The 26,214-nt window shown below is 41.1% G+C and overlaps 2 protein-coding genes across 2 annotated transcripts; both read right to left on the minus strand.

Annotated features, from left to right (window-relative positions):
* Positions 1-365: 365 nt before the first annotated feature.
* On the minus strand, positions 366-3,121 carry LOC308381686 (collagenase 3-like; the record flags this gene model as incomplete). Its single annotated transcript, XM_080859273.1, has 9 exons — positions 366-466; positions 585-688; positions 784-943; positions 1,447-1,596; positions 1,693-1,854; positions 1,954-2,082; positions 2,450-2,598; positions 2,687-2,925; positions 3,020-3,121. 9 exons carry the CDS (start codon positions 3,119-3,121, stop codon positions 366-368), a joined length of 1,296 nt encoding a protein of 431 aa, XP_080715399.1.
* A 9,279-nt stretch (positions 3,122-12,400) lies between these two features.
* On the minus strand, positions 12,401-18,873 carry LOC308381987 (phospholipid scramblase 1-like). Its single transcript, XM_080859667.1, has 10 exons — positions 18,812-18,873; positions 18,452-18,479; positions 18,134-18,187; positions 15,593-15,675; positions 15,180-15,222; positions 14,802-15,022; positions 14,534-14,695; positions 14,184-14,345; positions 14,026-14,084; positions 12,401-13,883 (listed from the first exon to the last, which is right to left on the minus strand). Exons 2-9 carry the CDS (start codon positions 18,462-18,464, stop codon positions 14,055-14,057), a joined length of 768 nt encoding a protein of 255 aa, XP_080715793.1. The 5' UTR covers positions 18,465-18,479; positions 18,812-18,873; the 3' UTR covers positions 12,401-13,883; positions 14,026-14,054.
* Positions 18,874-26,214: the final 7,341 nt, after the last annotated feature.

Raw genomic sequence — 26,214 nt, forward strand, 5'->3', positions numbered from 1 at the left:
CTGACGGTTTTCAGCTTAGGCTTGCGTCCTTGCCCTGCTCGTGCGGAAAGGGACGCAAGGGTACCATTCTGCTTGTTAGATTCAAATGAACTAATGCCATGACTTTTTATCCCTTTCCAGACTCCTCATTTAAAATGAAGTAAGGCTTGCCTAGTTATGTTTAAATAATACAATGAAAATCAGAAAGTATCAGAAGGCCATATTTTATTGCATATTACTGCATTTTTCACTCAATGAAATAATCACATCTTGAGGCTAAAATAATGTATATGTTGACTATTCGAATAACTCGTACAAAATAAATATCTAGAACATTCATAAGTAAGACAGAGAAAATAGGAGTTGACCTAATAGAGTAACATCTCCTAACAGTTAAAGAAATAGTTTGTGTTCAGCACTCGGAACAATCTCCTGGTCCTGTAGTGGTACTCAAACATGCGGGGGCCATTGTAGAGGTATGCATAACCTGCAACATAAGTAGGGAGGAAAAGAAAAGAAGATTAAAGGACTCATTTATTTAGGATGTTCTACAACATTCACAGGGTAACTTGTAAGACAATTGTATAAATGTAATGCCTGCATACCTCTGAAACTGAAAGCTGCTGTCACTTTTCCAGTCATCCCAGGAAAACCATCTGCCACCAGTTTTGGATAGCCCCTCTCCATTCTCCTCCGTCTCTCATCATAGCTGCACAGCAGAGCCAGTTATGAGACTTCAGGGATACAACACAATTAAAAGGCACTTGGACTTGGAGTTCAAATGGACAGTTCTGTGGCACATACCTGTAGTAGTACTCGCCATCGAAGAACAAAGTCTTGCCAGCCTCAGGATCATGGAGTGCAGCGCTGATGGACTGGACATGATGTGGTAAGCCCATGCTGCCCAGGCTCCTAGGGTAGCCCCTCTCAATGGCATGGCCAAACATAGACCACACCTTTTGACCTGGAGATATGGGAAGAGTTTCTGTAAGTGACGTTTAATCAAATCAAATCAAACTTTATTTGTACGGCGCATTTCATACACGGAGGTAACACAATGCTCCTCACAGTAGGAAAGAAAAAGGTAAGATAATAAATAAACGTTATATAAATGTCAAATAAATACATTTTACAGGTTACAAAACACTTATAAAGAGACACAAGAGATGTGAAATGAAATTGTTAATGTCTACTGCATTGTAGCATGTAGTTTGCACCTTTGAAAAAGAACACTCTATTTGATCGTGAATTCTCGTAGGCTGCATCAATATGGTCAGGGGCGTCAGGGAAGAGGGTGCTGATGAGGATTGTCTGTCGGTTTGGCCTCATTGGATCACTCCGCCAGAGGAATCTTCAAAAGCGTTCATAAGCAAATTTGTTTAAGTTATCATGAACTTCATCAACTTCTGCTGAGGTTGAAAAAAAGGTATATTTAATTAAGCATAACCTAAAGCATAGCTTATGTACTGCTCACTACATCTCTGTACCTGTCCTTGAAGAACATTGTCTCTCCACGCATAGTTGTGACTGCATCAAGCTCCAGCTTAGGGTCACAGGCATTAGGTGTAACAGGAGGTGTAGGAACAGGGTCTTCAGGGTTCACATCAGGGTTTGGGCCTGTTCCAAACAAAGTGCTCTGGTATGTTAGACGCTGAATTTGGAGCAAATATTATCCAGCTAGACTGTTAAGGGTTATTTGAAAGGAACTCTTACCATAAAGTGACTGTATCCCTTTGACATCATCTGCTGGCAACACAAAACTGTCAACGTCTCTGTAGATGTACGTAGGATACATGAGGGCACCAATGTCCTGGGAATGGCCTAAGCCCAAGGAGTGTCCAAATTCATGGGCAGCCACCAAGAACAAGGCGAAACCTATGGTACAAATAGGTACATTTAAGAGTTCAAATATACAGTGTAAAGTATCTCAGTAATCTCAATAAATGGTTATAGAGATGATATGAAAATATTTACCACGAGAGGAACGGTAAGTGAAGGTCTCAGCTTCATCAAAATGAGCATCCCCTCCAATTCCAGGAGATGGTGCAAATGCATGAGCTAGAGTCCGGCCGGGCCCATCAAAGGGAGAGCCATCACCATGGTCTAAAAACAAGCAATATGGGGCCAACATTCACTTATTTAGTGCAGTACTGACATTCACTCATTTAGTGCAGTACTGACATTCACTCATTTAGTGCAGTACTGACATTTTGCTGTTGTTGTCAGTACTTTGTGTCAGTAATTATCAACACATATGGTCTGATTATCTGATAATCATGTTTTTACACTCACTGACATATTTTAGGCAAAGTGCCATAATCATGTTCTTTTCTACTTAGTACTTTTGTACTGTAAACATAGAGTACATGGGACACTTATGCTAGTTCATTTAGCATTTTACTATCTTGAAAAGAATCTAGTGTTATTCCAGACATGGCATTTAATATATAATACATAATATAATGTTTACCTCCGCTACTGAAGGAGACCATGATGTCAGCTGTGCCACTGTAGATACGGGTGAACCTCAAGGGGGTGACCTTTGCCCACACTTGTAGTGCTCTTTCAATGACATCATCCACTTCAGCCACAGTCATGTCAGGAGTGTAGTTCTCAATTCTAAACACAATCAATGCATTACATGTGACCATCCATGCATTTAGTGCTGTTTTATGCACAAACCAGCAAGTATTATAATTCTATGTACCTGTAGGTTAACTTGTTTGTCCTCCATTTGTATCCTCCAAAGGTGGAATACGCAGCCACATCAGGAACCCCACAGCGAGGCTTTTTCATCGCCTCCAAAGTTTCAGAGTTCAGCTTTCCTGTCACACGGAGTCCAAAAAAACTTTGCATCTCACCTAGTTTCAGTTTCTGCTGGCCTGTTTTGCGCAGGATTACTGAATCACTCGGCTCTTTCAAGTCATAGAATCTTTTCAGGTACTTCTGCAAGAGAGGCAGAAAAAGGATCAATTACCAATAGTTATCAAATTTGGTTTTAACTGTTGCCGTCCTTCACAGTACTTTCAGCATACTATACCTCTGCCATGTCCTCATCTTCCTTGTTGAGAGGTGTTGATAGCGGGTTGGTTTGAGCTGCAATCACCAGACTAAGCAAAATACACAGGGTGGGATTCTTCATATTGCTTTGTTCTTCTTCCACAGGTTACTGCTGCTTATGTCTCCCTGGCAGGCTTTTAAATGATTTGTGCAGGAACCATTAAGCAACTATGGGTCTGTCACAAGAGCTTTACCATTAGTCATCATACATCATAGCATCCTGTAAACACACCTACTCATTTGGGAATAAAATGAATGTGTGGCAAAATGTTACTTCGAATGCTAATCCCAATGCTTCTTAAGCTGAAAAGAAGCTACTCTTTTGAACTCTAAATCACCTTTCATTCTTATTGTGGCTTATTTGGGCGTTGCTGTTGGGTTTTCTTACTGTGAGACGTCATTAGATAATTGTCATTTGTGCCATGCAATCATTGGAATGGTGTGTTTGTCACACAGTGTCAAAAACAAATTAAATGTATTTATAGAACTTTGATTTCTATAATTTCATGCGAGTTTGGATGCATCATGTTCTGGGTTTCACAAAGATTACAAGATTTCTCCAACACACAACGTTCAACACATCATTCTTAATGTTGCATCAAGCTTTAATGAGTTAATGGGAGTCAAGTCTGTACTGAATCCCACAGATCCCTTTTTAGTATTGTTTGGAAATGACCATCATATGTCCGTTGATGCAGAATACAATCATATTTACACAAGATAATGAGGAAGTATTGACACAGCATAGCAGACCACAGCTGTCTGGTATTTAAAAAGTCGAAACACTTATGCAATACGTTTTTACCACAGCTTTAAACTATAAGAAACCAACAAACAACCATTATTTCATGTTCGATTAAACTTTTATTGTCTTCCCATGGAAGCAAATTGGTATGGATAAATAGGACAGGAAAAAGAACACAGACGACTGTTGCCACAACATATTATTTCAGAAACAGATTAACAGGTTGTCACATATTAACAAGTACAAGAGGAAGCTATCAGGGTTTTTTCCCATTTTTTTTTCAAATGTAACAGGATGTGCTGATGAGTAATGACATTTGTTGATGGGAGATTCCCATGGCCTATAAACACTGTCCAATAGTGTCAACAGTCACTGAAAATAGAAAGACCTAACTAAGGGTTATTTGGCATTTGACAGTTAGGTACAAAACCATATTTAGTGATAGTTGTAGTTTACCCACAATGACTAAACAAGTTTGACTAAGCAAGTGACTGTGACACAGGGGCAACACAGATTGCAAAAGACTTGACAGAGACAAGTTTATTGAAGAGTAAAGAAGACATTTCCCATGGACTTCAAAAATGAATCGGTTATTACTACACAACATAACCCAGAATTGTTTCTATATGCCTTGGTTGAATGAATATTGAGAGTTCTAACTGTTCCTGTGTATCTCAAATTAGAACAAGCTGTGAGGTAACACTGGCTCAATACTATATACTACTACTCAATACTATACCTATAGGTAGGGACTCGAATCCAAAGGATATAATATTCAGGAAAGCACAGATAATGCGATGTAAACAGATATTTCTTCTATGTTGCTTGTTATTTTACTACTAACTATACTATATTCTGTAGTCGCCCCGCCACACCATTTAAATGAAGAGGTATCCATGTTATGTTCAGACTTCTTTCAAACTGCTATACAAACTCAAGCCCCTAAACACATCACCTCTTGTTTTGGGGCTGTATATATTCATTTTCTCCATTTAATTCCTTAATTGTATTTCAGTCAGTATTCATTCATTTAAGATTCGATGTATTTGATTAAATTATTATTGAATTGGAATGATGAGTGTGAGGCCGTATTGTCCAGCATTAGTTAGCATTGTTTTTTGGGACCGGAGAAATGTCTGCCGCCGGGTTCCAAAATGAAAAAGGTTGGGAGAGTAAGTGCTCAACGGATGCATGTCGAAGTCATATTCAGATGCCCTTTGGCCAGAGTGTACATATTTTTTTAATTGGTCAACAACTTTTGATTTGACTGAAAATGTTAAAAGGCTCCCAACATGTAACTTGAACTAGTGAGTAGTGGGCAGGGGAGTTGAAGTGGAACTAAGAGTGAGTAGTGGGGAGTTGAAGTGGAACTAAGAGTGAGTAGTGGGGAGTTGAAGTGGAACTAAGAGTGAGTAGTGGGGAGTTGAAGTGGAACTAAGAGTGAGTAGTGGGGTGTTGAAGGGGAACTAAGAGTGAGTATAGTGGGCAGGGGAGATTAAGGGGAAGTGGCAGAGAAAAGGTGTGTGGAATGAAGCCTAGTTTATTGTTTCCTGCCACCAGCCTACTCTATGACTGGCATATAGGCTACACTCCCCCCTGCTGCACCCTTATTGTCTCCTGCCACCAGCCTACTCTATGACTGGCATGGGTAGGCTACACTCCCCCCTGCTGCACCCTTATTGTCTCCTGCCACCAGCCTCCTCTATGACTGGCATAGGTAGGCTACACTCCCCCGTGCTGCACCCTTGCCGGCCAATGTCCAGGCTCGGTGTTGTATAATGTGATGAAACTCACAAACGTGTGATGGCATCAGCTTGCTATATTTCAAATGTCAGCTTGCATCTCAGTCTCTGTCAAGTTATTGTTAGAAGTCGTTTTGTCGGACACATTTTTTACTTTTAAGTGTCGTGCTATAGCTAGCAGGATGAGATGTGTGGTGAAGATCAAACTGGTATTTAGAAAATAGATGCTGTGTTTTGTTTGAATAATGCCATAAATTGTACTTTACCCCTTGAGACTGGTATGTAACAGTGGTCTTCGGCCACTTAACACTCCCTCACTACATTTGGATAACAATTTGAAAAATAGTAAGACACTTGTGCTTCAATTACTGAAGTAAGCAATAGAGAAAGGGGTGTATATAGCTTATGTATCTATGTAAGGTATTAATATTTTTGCAACAAGGCAAAACACAAAAAGTGTTACGACTGTACCACAGCTCCATTCAGACTGCATTATCAGTAATGTCTGATTTCTTCTGTATTGTTCTATTGTCTAATTTATTCATCATTATCTCCCTCTGGAACGAAATACTGTTTTCTGATTGGCTAATGGGGTGTACATTAAGTTCGTATAACCGGACACCTTGGACGTAGTCCCAGTAGAAACGTTAAATCGCCGTTCCATATCAATGCTCATGAATGGTTACCATTGACAACCAACGTAACGTTTTTTTTTCTTCAAAAAACGCACTACTTTCTCTAACGGGAGCACTAGGCTTCAAATCAAGAATTCATCAGGTTATTATGCATATTAAATGTCCTAAAGATAAAGGAAATTCTAAATAATAATAATAATAATAATAAAAACATTTTTGGATGTTGTAAACGGGAGATAAGCGGGATAACGGCCTCCGAGCTGTCCAGTTCTACGAAGTTAATGGACTTCTGCGGACCAACACCACTCCGCTCCGCGTCGTGGTGTTCTTTGCCCCGCAGCGTCCATTAACTTCGTAGAACTGGACAGCTCGTCGGCCGTTATCCCTTACGTAATAATAGGTAATACACATGCTTAGGTTTCTTAAGGAAGTGGACGTGTGCACCAGGTTTCCTCGAATTGGTGTGAAACGGGATTTGAGGAATGTTATCTCTTGTTTCGGTGGGTGTTGCCCAATCAGCAGTAACATATATATAAACCACACCATATTTTAAAGGCAGAGCGCTCAATGGATCCCACTTTGTAAAAGTCCTTTACAAATACAAAGAATAAAAAGTTAAATTAAAGCTGCAAGCAGCGTTGAGCGGGCCCGAGCATGCGCGCGCACGTCGGGGAAGGCGCTGGTCGATGGCCGACGCGCACCGCACAGCCTTCCTAGTTATACAGTTGAATGGAGAGGGAGAGAAGAGGAGCCTTGGAATCTTGGCGCAAGTGTCAGTGAAGCACAAGCCAATTTAATGACCCTATCATGATGTCATAATGCCACAGAGTTCTGCCATGCAAGTCTATGGAGAAAAAAGGGGAGCAATAGTTGAACAATAGAACAATAGTTGTGCTGAGTAGTAAAAGTTTGAGGGTCTGCCACGCCCACACCTTTGAGATTTTCAAAAATCCGTACATACATTTTGATCCCCCATGGCTGAAGAGTATCCTGACCAAGTTTGAAGGCGTTTCCATTAAATCTGTAGGAGGAGTTCGATCAGATGCGAGGTGTGTAAAGGGGCAAAAATGCAGTCAAAATGCACAATCCACTCAAAATTGCCGACTTCCTGTTGACCTGCCACCATGGCGTCAATACACTTTTTGGTACGTCTGGGCATGATAAAGGTGTGTACCGAATTTCGTCGAGCTATGCCAAAATAACCCCAATGCAGAGGGGTATTTGCAATTTCTAGGGGGCAATACAGAGCCATTTTGCCCCGCCCGAAAATTCTTTCAACGCAAAAGATCTTAGAATTCCCGGCATAACATCCCTGCCAAATTTGGTGTGTTTTCGAGGAAGTTTCGTCAAGAATAAAAATAAACTCTATGGATATTTAAAAAATAATCCATAGAGCCTACATGACTCCAGAAACAGTGAATAAAATAGACCCTTCTGTGTCAAATAAGTGCTGGCATGGTTGCGGCTCGGTGGGGACACTGGCACATATGTTGTGGAATTGTCCTGCTGTTAAGCAATTTTGGCAGGACATTGTTAATATCTTGAACTTAATGTTTAATATATGGATTACCCCTTGCCCAATTGTGTGCCTGCTTGGAAATGGGATAGAAGGATTACAAGCAAGGAAAACACAACATGTACTGTCTCTAGCATTCCTAGTGGCAAAGCGGACTATTCTCTTGAATTGGAAAGAACGCAAGAACAACTGCTTTAACATGGACCACTGGAAAAATGAGTTTATGGACATACTTGCCATGGAGCAGGCTGCCCTAATTCTGGACCCAACGGAGAGGCCTGGTGACACTCAGGGCCCTTTGGACTTTGTGAGGACTCAAATGATATAAAACCCCAAGTAAGAACACTGCAGCACCCCCCGCCCCCCCCCCTCCTTTTGTTTTTGTGTCTGTGAAAGTATGTGTCTGTGTATAAAAGTAAAACATTTAAATAAAAAAAAAATAATAAAAAAAATAAATAAACTAACAGTTCCAATAGGGCCTCTCTGCTTTCAGCAGCTCGGGCCCTAATAATAATTTAAAACTAGAAAATGCATTTCCTGAAGGAAATACCAGTGCATGAAATGCAAAAGTTAGGAAAGGAAGAAGAAAAGAAAGAAGAGTGAAAGAAGGAAAGAAGAAAGGAAAGAAGAGTGGAAGAAGGAAAGAAGAAAGGATAGAAGAGTGAAGAAAGGAGAGAAGAGAGGATGAAGGAAAGAAGAGTGAAAGAAGGAAAGAAGAAAAGAAAGAAGGAAAGAAGAAAAGAAAGAAGAGTGAAGAAAGGAAAGAAGAGTGGAAGAAGAAAAGAAAGAAGAGTGAAGAAAGGAAAGAAGAGTGAAAGAAGGAAATAATAGTTGAAGAAGGAAAGAAGAAAAGGAAAGAAGAGTGAAAGAAGAAAGGAGAGTGAAGAAAGGAAAGAAAAGTGGAAGAAGGAAAGAAGAGTGGAAGAAGGAAAGATGAGTGGAAGAAGGAAAGAAGAGTGAATGAGAAAAAGAGAGTGAAAATATTGAAAAAAGGAGATAAAAATGGAGTGAAGAAGAGAGATTGAGTGTGAGAGAAAGTAGACTGAGAGGGATAGAGAGAAAGATGGAGAGATGGAGAGAAAAAAAGTAGAGAATGGAAGGTGTCTTAATGTTCCTAGTTACAGTTAAATTGAGATGGACAGAGAAGAGGTTCCTTTGATTTGGCGCAGCTGTCAGTAAAGCACAGGTGCAAGCCAGTTTAAAGACCCTATTATGATGTCATAATGGCCCAATGTAAGTCAATGGGAAAATTTCGATTAGTTTTTCTTTAATATCTTAAAAAGTATAAAGTTTAGAAAAGTGAAAAATACGTAGCATAAGTGTCCTTTACAGGGCAGAATTAATCGCAGAAAAAGGTAACAAGAATAAGAAGAAGAAGCCTAGGAATAACAATACAGGGCATTTCATGCACTGTAATTACAAAGTGCACAGCTGATTTTTCGTTCATCTGTGGATTGGCTACATCAAATTGAACAAATTACCTTAACGTAGAAACTTCATTCAAACTTTGTCACGTAGGTCTTGTAAACGACACTTATGCTATGTATTTTTCACTTTTCTAAACTTTATACTTTTTAAGATATTAAAGAAAAACTCATATAAATTTCTCCCATTGACTTACATTGGGCCATTATGACATCATAATAGGGTCTTTAAACTGGCTTGCACCTGTGCTTTACTGACACCTGTGCCAAATCCAAAGAACCTCTTCTCTCTCTGTCCCTCTCAATTTAACTGTAACTAGGAACATTAAGACACCATCCATTCTCTATTTTTTTTTCTCTCCATCTCTCCATCTTTCTCTCTCAGTCAACTTTCTCTCACACTCAATCTCTCTTCTTCACTCCATTTTTATCTCCTTTTTTCAATATTTTCACTCTCTCTTTATCTCTTCATCCAGAGCCACTCTTGTTCACTCTTCTTTCCTTCTTCCACTCTTCTTTCCTTTCTTATTTTCTTCATCCATTTGTCTTTCCTTCTTCCACTCTTCTTGACTTTCTTTTTTCCTTCATCCACTCTTCTTTCCTTCTTCCACTTTTCTTTCCTTTCTTCACTCTTCTTTCCTTCTTACACTCTTCTTTCCTTTCTTCTTTCCTTCTTTCACTCTTCTTTCTTTTCTTATTTCCTTCTTCCACTCTTCTTTCCTTCCTTCACTCTTCTTTCCTTTCTTCTTTCATTATTTCACTCTTCTTTCTTGTCTTCTTTCCTTCTTCCACTATTCTATTCTTTCCTTTCTTCACTCTTCTTTCTTTTCTTCTTTCCTTCTTTCACTCTTCTTTCCTTTCTTCTTTCCTTCTTCCACTCTTCTCTCCTTTCTTCACTCTTCTTTCCTTTTGTCTTTCCTTCTTCCACTCTTCTTTCCTTTCTTATTTCCTTCTTTCACTCTTCTTTCTTTTCTTCTTCCTTTCTTAACCTTTGCATTTCATGCACTGGTATTTCCTTCAGGAAATGCATTTTCTAGTTTAATATTATGAACTGTAGATTTAGACTACCCGATAACAGAACTTATTTTTTTGACCAACTGGATTCAGTTTGTGGTGACACGACCGAAATTCAAAAGATTCTTACAAATTCGAGGCTGAATGTCTTCCATTCCAATAGATGGCAATATTTAGCCATTCAGGTGACGTTTCATCCACGGAAACGCAAAGGAAATCGACATCAACATACATTTTAGCGAATTTTCCGAATGGAAGTGTAAGAAATTGAAGGACTACGGCTTATGAAAACACTTAAAGAAAGTCAAAAATGTCTACTACTTTCCAAACACAGATAACTGCTATAATGGATGTTTTGTCTAAAGCCGCTATAGCAGAAATAGGCAAACTCGTAGAAGACGATCATGTAGTAATACGACTGGAGATGTGTCGGAGGGAAAATGAGATAGAGACTCTGAAGAAGAGACTATTTTTGACAGAGCGAAACCTCAGGAATGCCCAGCGAACTGCCATACGTGTGATTCCTGAACGAGTGTCTGTTGGTGTCCAAGTTGAGAGCCTTGACGATGGTAAGTTGAAAAGGACTGTTTTACAGTTTAGCTAGCTGAGGTTAAGTGCGTATTGTTATATCTCTCCCTTTCATTGAGCTATGTGAAGCATTTTTTTCATAGATGGTAAATAACTGCGTTATATGTGTTCCTTCAGAATACCATCTTTCGAACTGTAGCACCGCTACGCAAAAGGCCATCTCAAAAGAAGAGGAAAAACCATCTACAGAAGATGAAATCACGCCATTTTTACATGAAGGGGACGGAGAGATGTTGCATAATCTGCCTCAGCCAACGCACAGCAGAGAGGAAGTAAACGGGTCGGATTTTACTCTGAAGAGAGAGCCAGAGGAAGTTCAAGTCGGCCAGACACCCATTCTGTCAGATTGTGAGTATAGGTCAAGGGGCATACAAGCGCATTCTGGTGGTGGACTATTAGACAAACTTGTCCAATCTTGGCCATCCTTTGATGAAGTAAACTGTCAGGTGGAAGGTGATGATCCAGGCTGCTCTTACAACACTGAGCACAACAGTTCTTCGGAAGGAAACCTGTTCTCTTCAGCTATCAATGAGGACGGCTCTAGAGAGTTTCCAGAGGACCTACACCTTGATCTATTTAACTCTGTGTCTGTGAAAGAAGAACGTGTGTCCATGTCTGTTTCTCAACATTTCCCAAATGCTATCGTCCAAACTAAAGAGAGCCATCCTAAAGAGAGAGTGGACATGGCAGTAGTGCAGCCACAGACACGCTCAAGGACAGACAACGGTAGCGGTTCATACTCACTCAACATGGTCACTCTTCCCACAGCGGCTTTACACGGGGCACCCCCGTTCATACCCACAGACTCACAGCAGACACACCCCACGCATGCAGCCTCAGGCTCCCACATACACACCACACACAGCTCCTCTCATTCACAGGCCCCCACACATGCACACACTCACTCACCGTACGCACATGGCCTCCCGTCCAGCCGCCACCTGCTCGTGAGACCCAGGACACCGGGTCTGCTCCACCGGCGGAGCAGCGTGGGCTTGAGTGCCAGCTCCCACCACCGTGTCTTCATCTGCTCGCTGTGCGGCAAGAGCTACCCCCGCTTCTGCCAGCTGGAGGCGCACCAGCGCAGCCACACCGGGGTCAAGCCCTACCGCTGCACCGAGTGCGGGAAGCGCTTCACGCAGAAGACGCGCCTCAAGACGCACCAGAGCGTCCACACCGGCGAGAGGCCCTTCGGCTGCAGGCTGTGTGGCAAGAGGTTCAACCGGCAGGACAACTGCCTGCGGCACGAGCGCTTCCACCGGGCCAAGAACCCTTCCTCCAGACTCAGCCTGGGGAGAGGCTTGTCAAGCTGAGACACACTGTTCCGTCACATAGCAGCGGATTTTAAAATTATTTTAAAGCTCAGGTCATATGAGCAAATGAAAGTGACTTTTTTTCTAAAAACTCTACTGCAAACTCAAAAAATTGTTGCCTGGCTCAGTTGAGTAAGGGGGAGGCACGTACCCCCAGAGGGTTGGGGTTAGGGTGAGGCACGTACCCCCAGAGGGGTGTATTTGGGAGGCACGTACCCCTTGGGGTTGTATTTGGGGAAGCAGCAGAGCTCAGCCTTTCTCAGCAGCTGTTCGCCTCTTCTGAGGTAGTGAGAGTTTTTGTGAGCAGTAAACTACATCTTACAAACTAGCAGGCCAACTGTAACCTGACTAAGAATAAGTTTCAGTGTCATAATGGGTGCTAGCCACAGGTTTAAAAAGTGTGAAGTGATCTCAAATGTAACATGAATGAAATTGATTTCGTAAAGAGTAACATACACATAGCTAAAGATGCAGTAAGTGCTTTTTTGTTGTTGTTGTGAAACAATGCTTCTAGACCTACAATAATGACATATTTTAAGGGTAATTGATGACAACTGTTTCTGCCTGGATGTTGATCACTTTGGTTGAGGTGCGTTTGTTGACCATTTGAAGTGCCAAGACATGTACAACAAAAACAGATAAAAAGGGTCGAGACAAGGTGTGTATAGTGCATAGTGATGATGAGGAACACTGTTTACTTATGCCTTCAGAGTGACATCTTCAATTTTAGCCCAGAAGCTTGTTCATTTTTTGTCAACAAAAACACATTTCTACACCTTGAAGGATGTTACATTTTATTTATTTTTTATCAGTAACAGTAATCAATAACAAGTAATTCGAATAAACAGAACTTCTGGATAAAACCCTGTAAATAGCAATGCATTTGGAGCTCAGCTGTCAGACCAAGGCAGAAGCAGTGGCTTGGTCTTGGGTTAGGTTTCCTCAGAGCACATATTGTTATACATTGTGACCTATATTTTCCTGGTTCCTAAGACGTCTTCGTATATGCAACTATGAAGTTTAAAAGGTATACAAATACTAAAGGTACAGGTATCTTATGGAGTTTGGCAAAAACGAAGTGTCAAGACAGGTTGTGTTTGGCTATAACTGAAACAGAAATGTGTGATGTCAGAGTCTCCAACTGGCAGCGTTGAAGACATCAAGCTCAAGGTATATGTTGTAGTGTGGGGTTGTCATGGAATTGTGTGAGGGCGCAGTGGGTGCATAGCTTGAAGCATGGCGTGCTCTGCATGTTTTCAAGTAAATAAATGTATCTAGTGCATTTCAGAGTATAACAAAAGCATCATACATGTGTTGGTATGTAATGGTATGGAGTATTCCAGATCAGTATAGCTTTTGAACTGACTTAGCTACATAGAACCTCTTAGAAAATGAAGCAGCAGTTGTTTTGTATTACAACAAAATTGGAAAAACCTTCTGGTGTGCTACCTGTTTTACAATAAGGTGCCAGTGCCAACTGGTTCTACAAAAACATGTATAATTTGTCAGTATCTCTTGTGTTTAACCCTTATTTATTCTTTACTGATCACCACTCTACTTTAGTAGGCATCCATCCAGGCATTCCAAAAATGAGGAATGTGATTATAAATCCACTATGTCCTGTCTCATCACACTACTGTCCTACAGCTTCAAAAACATGTTGTCAGTCTATAACAAAGCTAAGCAGCACTTAAACAGCTCTTAGATTTGAAATCTAGCAATGCTTTATATGTGGTTATGTTGACTCTATATACATAGGCCATACATAGGCGTATAACCAAGTGCTCAACAGGACAAGGAATCATTGATCAGTGGAGTATACACTCCATACACACCCTTTGATGTCATGCTGCGTTCCAGGGTTCACCTACAACAGAAACCATGCATCACATTAAGTGCATTTGTGGAATGTGCCAGCACCAAACAATGCATCACATTTAGTGCATTTGTGGAATGTGCCAGCACCAAACCAAACCAAATATTTTTTTTTATGTTCAAGTGGTACTTACAGAACAGCTTGATAGATGGAAGATTCTTATTATTTACTGTGTTCAAAGAACATAAAATCCTGAAAAATAAGCAAACTCAGGTTACAGGTGTGACCAGCTAAACACAAACCAGACAAACAAGTTTAAATGGTCATGTGTCAGCTATCTGATTTGCTTACAATGAGGAACAGTGCCCCAAACAAGACAGCCTTTATCTTCACATCTAGGTCCAAGGGGAACTTGATGCCAAAGTTGTCTGCGTCAGTAAAGGCTTCGCGCATCAGACCACCCCATTGTTTGGAGATGTTGCCAACTGTCGTGAGTTCATCCAAAGACATTACCTGAAGAAAACAATTTAGATGTTGGAAAAAAAAAATCTGTTGCAGATTATTGTCTAAAATACAGGCTTTGTAAAGACGAACATCGAGGTAATGGTTCGCTTGAAATCCCTGTAAACATGAATTGTCTTATCTGATCCTATTATATTACATTGACGTAGAGAGTTAGGAATGTACTTCGGCTGCCCTACCTCAAAGTTCACATCTGAACAGCATTTACATGGACAGATTGGGCCTACAATTTTCAACACATTCTCCCTCTTCTCATTTTGAATGGTAAACTTTGGGCGATACGGATGCCAGTCCTGGATGACGTACCCAATGGGGACTCCGAGAGGTGCCTGTACCTCCAGCTGTAAGAGAAGCAAGATTACCATTTTTTCCGAACATTCACTAAAAACACTAAAAACAACAGACATTCTCATCATTCTCTCTCTCTCTGACACAAGCGTCCTGCACCTCCTGGAGACAGCATGGGAAGCAGCACGCGGAGCAATTGAGGGGGCGCCTGAGCGTGAGCACCTCCAGGCCGTGGTTATCCTGGACGTGTAAGACGAAGGAGCGCATGGGTCCACAGAACTGCCTGTTACAGCAGTCATTCTCCTCCGCCGCGTAGAACACCTGCTGCCCCATTATGTTCTTCACCACATACTTGTTGTTCGTCTCCCATCCCAATATAGCTGTGTGGCAGAAATGAAGGCACATTTACATTAGTGCTGCTGATTTACTGGTAACAATGTCAAAATGATATACTTAGCCATTCTATGGAAGGGGACATTAGATCAGTGACAGTGCGGGTGTGTATTTGACAGGTATGAAATAAATAATTGAAGATACCTTCGGCTAATTCCACTTTCTGATTAACAAGAAGTTGATCAATCTGTATTAGGAACAAAAGCAATATAAAGACAATGTAAGCATTATAGTTTAAGCACATACATAAACACTATTAAGCAGCCTGGACATTGCATTTCTGCACTACAGCTTACACTTCTTACAAGTTCTTATACAACTTCTTACCTGCTTCAATCACAATGTGTTTTTATTACTGTGATGCATAATAGATACAAAAAAAAATCATAATTTGAACAAATATGAGCATAAAAAAGTACATACAATCTAAAAAGAAATGTTGATCAAATTAAACACTGATATACAATAACTGCACTGCTGCAATTGTACGACTGTCGCCAAGGTAATATTATAACTGAACTGAAATAAAGAGTTTCAGGCATAAATGGAGACCTTACTTGAGTAAGATATTCCAGACCGGGAGGGCAGTCTGTAGGTCTCTGTGGATTGGGTGTCATGTCCGTCAGCGGCGGCCCATAATCTGGGGGAAGGCAATAAGATGAAGTTTAGTTTAGTTTAGTTGATGCGTTTATTTGAAAAGGGACAGTGTACATTGATAAACATTTCCCAGAAAATATAAATGCACCGGAATTAGCTTGGTTAGCTAGTTTTCATCCGTTGTCCCTTGGCATGGTATGACAGAGAGATATGGAAATAAAATCAATAAATAATAATACGAAATTATATAATTAAAAGAAATAATAATAATAATAATAATGAATATAGCTGCAAGCAGCGATGGCGGTTTCCTCTTACAAACATTGCGAACCAGGGGAAAATGTATTTTTGTGACAATTTGTCACTGTATAGAAAAATTCTTGCTGCAGACTTTCCAATGGGATAATACATTTCAAATGCAATACAGTGAAGATCCACTAGGGCCTTGGCTTCAAAGTAAGAGTGAGCGGGGGTTTTGGTCATCAGACAATGTCCTTAAATGAGGTGTGTGCGTCTTGGCCTGACGCGCGGAGGGGCAGAGGAGCAGAGAGGCAGACCTTCTATAGAAAATCACCCTAGAAATTAGCCAAGCATGCATGTTTCAAATATTCACCAAAAATCCACTTTTCATTTTTCAAGATATGAAGTTGCCTTTGCACATGGAAACATGTTGTAGTGTCTTCCAGTGACATATCAAGTTTGGTGTTGATTTCTCAAAGATTTGCCAAGATATGACTTCACTTCCTGTTTTGGCGACTTTTCTGCTGAACTTGAGTGGCTGTACAGGACAAACGGTTGTGAGGATCAAAATTCTGTTCGATAACTTTTGTGAGACTAGGTCTAAAGATCACCTCTGGTGATTTTGATGAAGATTTGCCAAAAATTGTAGGAAGAGTAGGCTTTCAAAGGTTTTTGATAAAACCGGAAAAAGCGGAAAATCTATATAACCGGAAATTGACGCCATGGGGTGGGTTTAATTCGTATTGATCCAGGGAATCCAATGGTACCTAATTTTTGAAAATCGGTCATACGGTTCAATAGTTGCATGTATTACAAAAGTCCAACTTTGACCTGTTGGTGGCGCTAGAGTGGTGTAATGAGAGCCATGAAACTTGCTGTGAATGAAGAAGGGACTGTCCTTAATGAGTGTGCCAAATTTCACAAAAAGTTACCATATGGTTCTAGGGGCTGCCATTGACTCCCATGGTGCAAGAATAATACTAACAGTGATACAATAGGTTACCTCCTACCGGAAAAAGATAAGCAACAGTTTGACAAAACAGTGCAGTTTAAGAAAACAAATAGTAAAAAACAGACAGACATACAAGGTAAACAACAGTGTGACAAAATAGTGCAGTTAAGATAACTAATTGTTAAAACCAGACAGACAAGGTGTTTGACATAAAACTACGTTACGGTGTAAGTAATGCAGTGGCCTAATTATGGTTGCAGGTTTGGTTATTTTTTATCCAATACTGGTGCACTCTCTTACATCAGTAGGGAGAGTATTCCAGTAATTAGAGGCGCGTACTGAGAAGACTGTGTGTCCAAACGTACTGTGTCTATACTGTATAACACAGTCTCCCCTGGTGACTGCCCTAGTTACCAAGCCATTGCCATCCTTCAGCTCTATAAACTCATGTAATGGTGGAGGTGCCAGCCCATGTTATATTTTAAAAAGGAGACAGGCATCTAAAAACTGTAAGAAACTGTCAAATTTGAATAAGTTATACTTAGTTGTTATATGGCAGTGGTGATAACTGATAGGTTTCTGGTCTAGGGTTTTTAGGGTCTGCTTGTAAAGGGTCTCTATTGATTTAAGAGTTGTTGTACTTGCTTGTGACCAGCTTGTGTAACAGTACGAGATGTGAGAGATCCTGGCATGCATAAAAAGTTAGGCTGCCTCTGTAGGTAAGTACGGCCTTACATGTCTAAAATTAGCCAAGTTAAATGTAATGGTATTGGCCACCTTTTTGACATGTTTTTTAAATGTTAAATTGCAATCTAAAATGATCCCCAGATATTTAAAATCAGATACAGCTGTGAGCTTTTCTCCTTCAATAAAGACATCAGGGGGTGGTGTATTTGATGATTTCTTGGAGAAGAACATACAGACTGTTTTATTTGTGTTCAAGTGTAGAGATGACGTTTTTAGCCAGTCAGAGACATGGACCAATGCTGCGGTTAGTTTAGTGGTAGCCTGTTCTTTGGTTTTTGCATGTGTATAAAGAAAAGTGTCATCTGTATATTTGCACATTGATAGATGGACACACTGATGGTAAATCACTACTGTACATGCTCAACAGGATCGATCCTGTGACCATTCGATTAGGCTACATTTGATTGTATTCTTAACATAACCCCCCTCCCCGCCTCTTGTTTCGGTCTCTCCTAAACACATTATATCCGGAAATATCAGGCACAGCCGTGGGAGAATGCTTTTTGAGCCATGTTTCAGAAAGATGAAGTTATGTAACCGAAAAAAAAATTCATTTCCTTACCAGGCAGTTTGGGAATGGGCGTATCTCTCTGTGGCTGAAGAACAACGGTTTTAACTATGGAAGCAAAACAAAGACCATAAAAGTCTGTTAGATCAGTCAAGAGAGGGTTTTAGTCTATTAACGGTTGGCTATTTCATGTAACCCCAGTCGTCCTTCAACAATTAACTCTAAATGTAGCCTATAGGCTACTATTTAAGAACGTTGCTAGTGTCAAAAAAAGTTAGAACATTATACAGTAAACTGAATCCAGGTGAAGAAAGTTCCATAACAAGGATGGAGTTAACTGATTATTGTTTATTCCTTAATTAATCAACCTACCTCCATCAGCCATGAAGCCAGTTTTTATCTTGAAGGAAACATGCAAGACAAGACAAAGCAGACAAACGGGTTAGGTTTGGAGTTTTTCCGCTTAGCCCTGCACATACATTTGCTGATCCTAACTTTGAAAGGACATAAGTGAAATTAAAACGATAATAATAAGATTCCATGTTATTATTATTCGAACTGATTTTTTTCCGTTACGGAGTCAGATCTTACGCATATCGGCTACGTTAACACGCAACATGTGCCACTTTGACAAATAAGATACGGGTTCTGCTTAATTAGGAACATGTGGAATCGATGTAATGATAGGCTAAAGCTTGGAAATAATTCCTTAGACGTACAAGACAAACTTACCAATTCAACAGTCGTTCGGTCGTCAGTGTGCACTTATCCTGGAAATGAAAGTGAGTATGATGCCCGTCCCATCTATGATGCCTTACCACCACGGCAGCCAGGAAATAGTATCAGGTGACAGAGCCGTTGCCAGAGACTACCAAAATACGTTATGAGCATAGACAGAGATACTCGAAAAAAAGAGAGAGGCCAAACATCAGTAAAAGCGCCCAACGGTCGTATGGTCTTCGAAGGGAGACCAGAGGGCAGACATGGTTCTGTTTCAACTGCGTAACTGTTCTATTACCATGAACAAACTCCGAATTACACATTTTATCCTCATCCTAGGAATTGTTAATGCTATCTGCTAAACATTCTTGTCGGCTCTGCACTTTTTCATCACATACGGGCAATATTGTAGCCTAAAATACATAAAAACACAATTAATTAAAGCCTGGGGAGCCGCCCCTTCCAATAATCCAGAAAAAAAAATGTACATAACGTGTTTGGATAAGGGATAATATGCAGCAAGTAATGGGACTTCTGATACTATCTTCTATCATTTTGGCAAGGAACCGTATAAGGATAATGTAGTCCGGTGGTCATTATGTAAGGGATAATGGCCGCTGGACGATAGCCTATTATCCCGTTTATTATTACACGGCTCTTCTTAATGCTGTAGAATGCTCCATTCACTTGAATGGGGCTTCCCAACGTTCTGCGGTCAACTATTTTCCGATAACTGACCGTTGCTATGCACTTAATGACCGCTGTCAAGGAAAGTGGCCTTTTTGCCTCTGATTCACATCTTTCGTAGCACTCCGCAAGTAGTACGGTAACTTATCAAGGGAGTTTCAGCGGACGGTTGAGCAGCTGTGTTCTAAAGAATGTTCAACTGTCTTTGAAGTTCAACGTCTTTGGCGAACTATTTCTCTGCTTTTTAACACTACGTATTGTAACAAAAACAAATACATTGTAAAAAGACACACTGTGTTAAGTAATTGTTTTAGTTTTAGCCGTATAATAAGCAGGATAATGTATAGAACGCCGGTCATTGTCGGGAAAATAAGCCCCTTCAAGGTGAATCAACACCCCTCCGCTTCGCGTCGGGGTGCTGTTCGCCCTGTCGGGGCTTATTTTCCCGACAATGACCTGCGTTCTATACATTATCCCTTACTTAGACGGTTACTTGCCAAAAGTTAACGATAGAAGATATTCCTCCAAAATACCTACTTTTCATGATTTTGTTGCCGTTTCGTGATTCAGAAACATGGCAGAACACGCATCCGGATGAGCATACTAGCATTCATGTGATACATTTACACAATAGATGCAAACAACATGGTATGCAAGATAGCCTGCATACAAAATTGATAATGGATCAAGTGGGGAGAGAGCATTCAAATATTGTAGAACACAGTTCTTCATGCAAGTAGAACTTTAACGTTTCAGGTGTTGCTGACCACGAAAAATAAAAACCCGACAAAAAGTTCTTCACGCAAGAACTTTAAGTGTCACGAAAAATATAACCCCACGCGCAGCGCAGCAAATGCCGATTTCTTCATCGATTTCTTTTCATTGCCATCCATTAATTACGCCTCCCAAGTCTAGCCTTTCTTCACTGTGGGATAGTCTCTCCACCTTACTCCTCGTAGAAACCCTCGGCCTACACCTACCCACAGCCACCACTTTCATGAACTTATTCTACCCCATACTCTGTGCTAGCATTTACTGCAAATGTAAATAATTGCCACCATAGTTTCCTGTTCCATTGCTCTACTAGCACACTGTACGGTACCCATAGCTGTTCTACAAAACTTGAATGCTCTCTCCCTACTTTATCCATGATCAATTTTGTATGTATCTTGCATACATGTTTATGTTGTTTGTATATTGTGTAAATGTATCACATGATATGTGTATGAATCCATCCAGGGGCGTCGTTAGACATGTTTTGGGGGGGGGGGGCTGAAGCCACCCTAAAATGTTCTTCAGACCCCCGAATGTTTTTGGCATTGGCTTTTTTTTTAATCGTTTTTTTTTGGGGGGGGGGGGGGGGATGACATTAAATTAAACTATTGTTTCTCACATGGACAAGTTATTTATAACTATTACGTGATTCATTTGTGCATGCGTTCTGGTTTGTATGTTTTCTCCCCCTTCAAATTACAATCAAATAGGCTTTCATCATACTTAACGGTATAAACCCCGGGGATCTTGCGGAGGCTGCTGCACTGGATTTCTCACTCTGCCCAGAAACGTGATACGACAGCCAGGATTACAGCCAAGGAGTTTAGCTCAAAGTAAATAAGGCAAGGAGTGAAATTGTAAGTATAGGTAGTTACAGAATGTAGTTATCTGTAGTTGTTAACGATTGTTACTTGCTTCTTACATTTAGGTTTACTTGAGGTAAATGAAAGGGAATATTGTAGTGGGCTATGTTTACACTAAGCTAGCTAGCTGGCTATTTTGTTAAACTGTCTCCAGTGAGCAAGAGTGTGAAAGAGCGAATTTGAAATACAAGAAATAACTATCGATATCTCTTTAGTATTTCGAAACAATTATATAAGTCCCTATAGAAAGTTGTTGTATAATAAGTTAATGCTAGTGAATCCTTGTTTGACTTAATTATAATGAATGCATTGGTTGCCTTCCCTTTCAGCTCATCATACAATATTTATCAGTTGATAAATAAGATGTATTTGAAATATGTTTTTTTGTTTTTGTTATGTCTGTTTTTTCCCCCATTGAATGGTATATTTGACATTAAACTAGTTCATCTTTACAGTGATAGTGTCCAATGAGCATAAAATATCAACACGGACTACAAAATAGACATAAATGTTGATCAAAATCTTATTCCCTTCTGCTCATAATAAAACAAGTAAACAACTCAGAAGTTGACACTGTCAGGTCCATTCTCCATCCATAGTGTCCAAATGAGCATAAAATATCACTGGTATGCAAAAACTACACACACAACCAAATAGATGTTAATGTTGATCTGAATCATATTTCCCTCTGCTCATAATAAAACAAGTAAACAACTCAAGAGTTGACACTGTCAGGTCCATTCTCCATCCATAGTGTCCAAAGGAGCATAAAATATCACTGGTATGCAAAAACTACACACACACAACCAAGTAGATGTAAATGTTGATCTGAATCGTATTTCCTTCTGCTCATAATAAAACAAGTAAAGAGTTGAAACTTTCCCTTTTTTCCCCTCTGGGAGCAGATATGAAAGCTAGTTTATCCGTCTTTCCTGAACAAGCAGGACAATTATCTCTTTCTCTTTAAAAATGTTAGTAAAAAAAGTTAAAAGATTAGAAAAGTTCACATTTGTGTTTCAAATTTCACTATGACCCTGACATTCTGTGTCTATCATGTACTGAATGCAGGCAAAATCACACACTTTCTGATTGAACAAATCTATGAACTGAAACAATGAATATCCCCGGCCCCAAATGGGCCCACCCCTTGCGGCTAAGCCCCCCTTTCTTGGAATCCTAGAAACGCCCCTGAATCCATCTGACATGTTTCTGATGGATAGCTTGATGCTTGATAGCGGTTCCGCATGCTTAATGTAGCCTACTCATCTGTACTACTTAAGGCTTATTTATGGTTGTCCGTTTTCGGAGACACAGAGAGCCCTCTCAGACGTTGGAAACCCTCTCCAAGCACCTCTCCGTGGCCTGACGTTCACCTCCCAAAACTATCCGACTCCAGGCTGAAATAAACTTCTACAACTCCGTTATGGACCGATGGACAGACGGATTCGACTCTTTTTCATTTATGGTTCTCCGGCTATGGGTGCTGAAAACAGTTCACCGCCAGAACAGTAGGTGGAGCTAATTTGTTTTTGTCGAAGACAACCTTAGAGAAGCCTACCCCATGACGTCTTTGTGTGTGGAATTTGTCAAATGTTTATTTACCTCCTCCCGGCTTTCTTCACACACAGTAAACCATGGCAACTAACAGACAAAGACTGTTGATGGAGCTGGAGCTGCTTGACATGGAAGTTGCTTTTAATGCATATTTGGAGACGAGAACAACATCAAGAGAAGACGGATGAGGAGCTGGTTTGTACGTACGTCAATACTGTTAGGGGTTTGGGCGGTATTGTGATAAAGAGAATGAAACAGGAAATGTGAGATTCCCGAAAATGATGTCGTTAACGGACCAATCGAAGCCAAGGGGTATCCGAAGGCTAGCCAACATTCGGACCAACGTTCACCCACAGGAAATACTGTCATTTCTTACACACCCAGGGGTCGATCTTACACCCTTTATTATTCAACCTTTGTGTGGTTTGCTTGTGAGCGGGGTCGCTCTTGATCAGCTGAGGGGCTTCACCGGCGGGCAGGCGCGCACACACACACACACACACACACACACACACACACACACACACACACACACACACACACACACACACACACACATCGGCGGGCAGGTGTGGCTGTGGCCTTTATAGGAGGTGCTTCCGTGACCTGTTTATCGCTCTTGAACTACACCATTGACTGTTCCGCTGTCCATTTGGAGGACAAGTTAATTAATAAATACCATTGTTTGATTACAATTCGCTCGCCTCTGTCTCCCTTATTGTTTCGGCAACCCTAGGCCTTAAGGTGTCTGAACCAGCTATCTAATGTTAACATGCTACTGCCCACAAGGTACACATACATATGGGTTGGACCAATCACAGCCCTGCGGCTTGCATAGCCTTGTCGGATAGTTACACAATTTGGGGGAGGCCCGCAAGAGGTGCTCGGAGGGGGCTCGCAACGACGCAATGGGCTCTTGCGTGTCTTGCATGCATGCGTGCATTCGTTAAAGGCCAACCATAAATGAAGCTTAAGTCGCTGAAACACCTGCAATAGAGCCTTTAGGTAGGCAATGATTGCGCAGGGGAGTAGCCTAACTCCGCCGTGGTCATGAGCTTTATAACTCACTGCCCGTCGTTGCTCCCTTTGTAGACAATTCCTGTCAGAACAAGGCAAGCCCACACTCTGTGCTAAGCTCTGTCTCACTCCATTCCATTCCCCCAGAGGACCAAGGCTTCAAAGACACCAGACGTCCTCCAATCTGTCACTTTGTGAGAGTCAGCTCACATATTGGGATATAGGAAAGGTCTTGTAATGTGAAGAGCTAGGGCACAATCTGCTTCTTGCCCAGTGAAAGCAGTAGTCAGACACCAAGCCTAATTGCAACAAGGCGCTGATAGCAAAACACACTGTGCAAACAATGGTGCTGTGATATCCAATGATGCACATGAATGTAACAGAACTGACTCATTAAGCAAACAGATTAGCTTTAAGCTGTGACATAAAGCCCAAGAGGTCCCCATACCACGTGTAGAGTGGGTGCACACCTGTGGCAGACCTCAGACCTTTCGTTTGTAAGAGGCTTTAATAGCCTGCACAATCCAGTGTGAAAAGACTTTGCTTTGACAACGCCAACCTCGTGCAGGCTGCGAGCATACCAACAATTGGTCAGATCACAATCAGTGGAGACTGGTCAAACTGGTCAAACTGGTCAAGCACAATTTCAAACTTCTGTGCTAACCCTGTTACATAGATTTTTTGACAATAAAGTACACTTGAGATGATCTGAAATCCTTTGTCCTGTACGTAAAGTACCTCATCCGAGGAACAGCGGGGGGGGGGGGCATGAAGCAGCTAGCTCAATATGAGCTGAAGAAGGAGCAGCAGTCACAAGCCTATGCACAAACGCAGTGTATAATTACACCATATATGCAACAGCTCCCTCTCAATGCAACAGCCTCCCTCTATTGTCTCCGCGTCCAGTTTATTTCAGCCCAGTTACTCTGGACACACAATAATGCTCCCTATGCACTCAGTACAACACAGATCATTACTGAGTGCATAGGGAGCATTTTTGTGTCCAGATTAACTGGGCTGAAATATACTGGACGCCGAGACAATAGAGGGAGGCTGTTGAATTGAGACCGTGCCCTGGGTTAGCTGAGGGCATATCAGACCTGAAACCTGACGAAGAAAAGAAACACAGTTTGTGCTTCAGGCATCATGTTTTGCTTCGCTGTACAATGTTGTGCTCCTATTGACGGTTTTTATGTGAAGAGCAAAGATAATTCAGGGGAGCAAACGTAAGGATGCTGAAGTGCTTGCCACCTAGCTGGCAGAAAGGAAACCCAAACCGTATACTGTTTTTATGTGGGAGCAAACATAATTCAGGGGAGCAAACGTAAAGATACTGAAGTCCTTGCCACCTAGCTGGCAGAAAGGAAACCCAAACCGTAGTCCACACCTAGGGAAATATATTGCATTTATTATTTTATTATTATTATTATTTTATGTATGATATTTATGAATCTATTTATTAATTGTTATTTATTATTATTTAGCTGTGTAAGAAGTCTGGTTGCCTCTACTGTCTCGTTGTCTTTGTGGCAATGACAAATAAAGAACTTTGAACTTTGAACTTTGAACACCTGTTGTCTGACTGTGGGTGAGCGGGCGGTTGAGCGGGCGGTTGAGGGGCACTGGGGACGGACGGAGCTCTGGGGGGCAAAGGTCTGCCTGGATCAGAGGCTTTGGCGCCGTGGGCATGTAGCACCTGCAGCTCGTTGTGACTGCAGCTGTACCAAGGGGATTCTCCAGCACGGCTGCGTTGTGGGCGGGCTCCGGGTGGGGGTAGCAGGAGGCAGGTGGGGCCCCGGGCGATGCTTAAGAGGCATTATAAAACAATTGGGTTCTAGCGCGTAATTTAGCTGTTTCTGATTGGACGAGAGACGTTCCATGCTATAGGTTATTCGTCAACATACCTACAGTTACGAGACTTTTCACAGCTAAAAATAAATCACTCCGCGATGAAACATTCGCATTGATGATAACCGTTAATTCAAAGTTTTTAAAATTCCAAACCAAGACGTTGACAATGGAACTATTTTTTGTTGCGGAGAAACAATGGCGAAAAAAAAACATTTTAATCAATAACTTCGTGTTGAAATGTTCATTTGTTGACTGTAGAATTGTTTTATAAAAGCAATATAGCCCTCGTGGGAGTGGGGTAGGTAAGGGATAATCCCACGGGTGTTGTTGCCTACGCCACTCGGCCTGGCGGCCTCGGTGGCTACGGCCGAACACCACCCGTGGGATTATCCCTTACCTACCCCACTCCCACTCGTGCTATATTGCTTAAGTATTGCTCTCTCAGTTAGTAAGACATGTAGGTATGTGTACGTATCTGTTTATTATGTGTATTTATGTTTAGTATCTATATTGTATATTTATTGTTTTTCTAGTAGGTCTACTATCTTGTATTTCATTTCATATATCTTATGTTAGTACTTATTGTTAAGTTATGTTATGTTACATCATGTGGAGTGCTTGTTGTTATGTTATGTCTTGCTATGTTATGGTAGTGTGGTACGGTGTCAT

Source organism: Sprattus sprattus (assembly GCF_963457725.1).
Source record: "Sprattus sprattus genome assembly, chromosome: 20".
Classification (NCBI taxonomy): Eukaryota; Metazoa; Chordata; class Actinopteri; order Clupeiformes; family Clupeidae; genus Sprattus; species Sprattus sprattus.

Excerpts from the sequence above, each read along its gene's own strand:
- LOC308381987 (XM_080859667.1), bottom strand. Across the intron at positions 15,223-15,592 it reads GTCTGGAATATCTTACTCAA|ATTGATCAACTTCTTGTTAA; the intron begins GTAAGGTCTCCA and ends TTCCTAATACAG. Across the intron at positions 14,085-14,183 it reads TTGGGGCACTGTTCCTCATT|GATTTTATGTTCTTTGAACA; the intron begins GTAAGCAAATCA and ends CTTATTTTTCAG.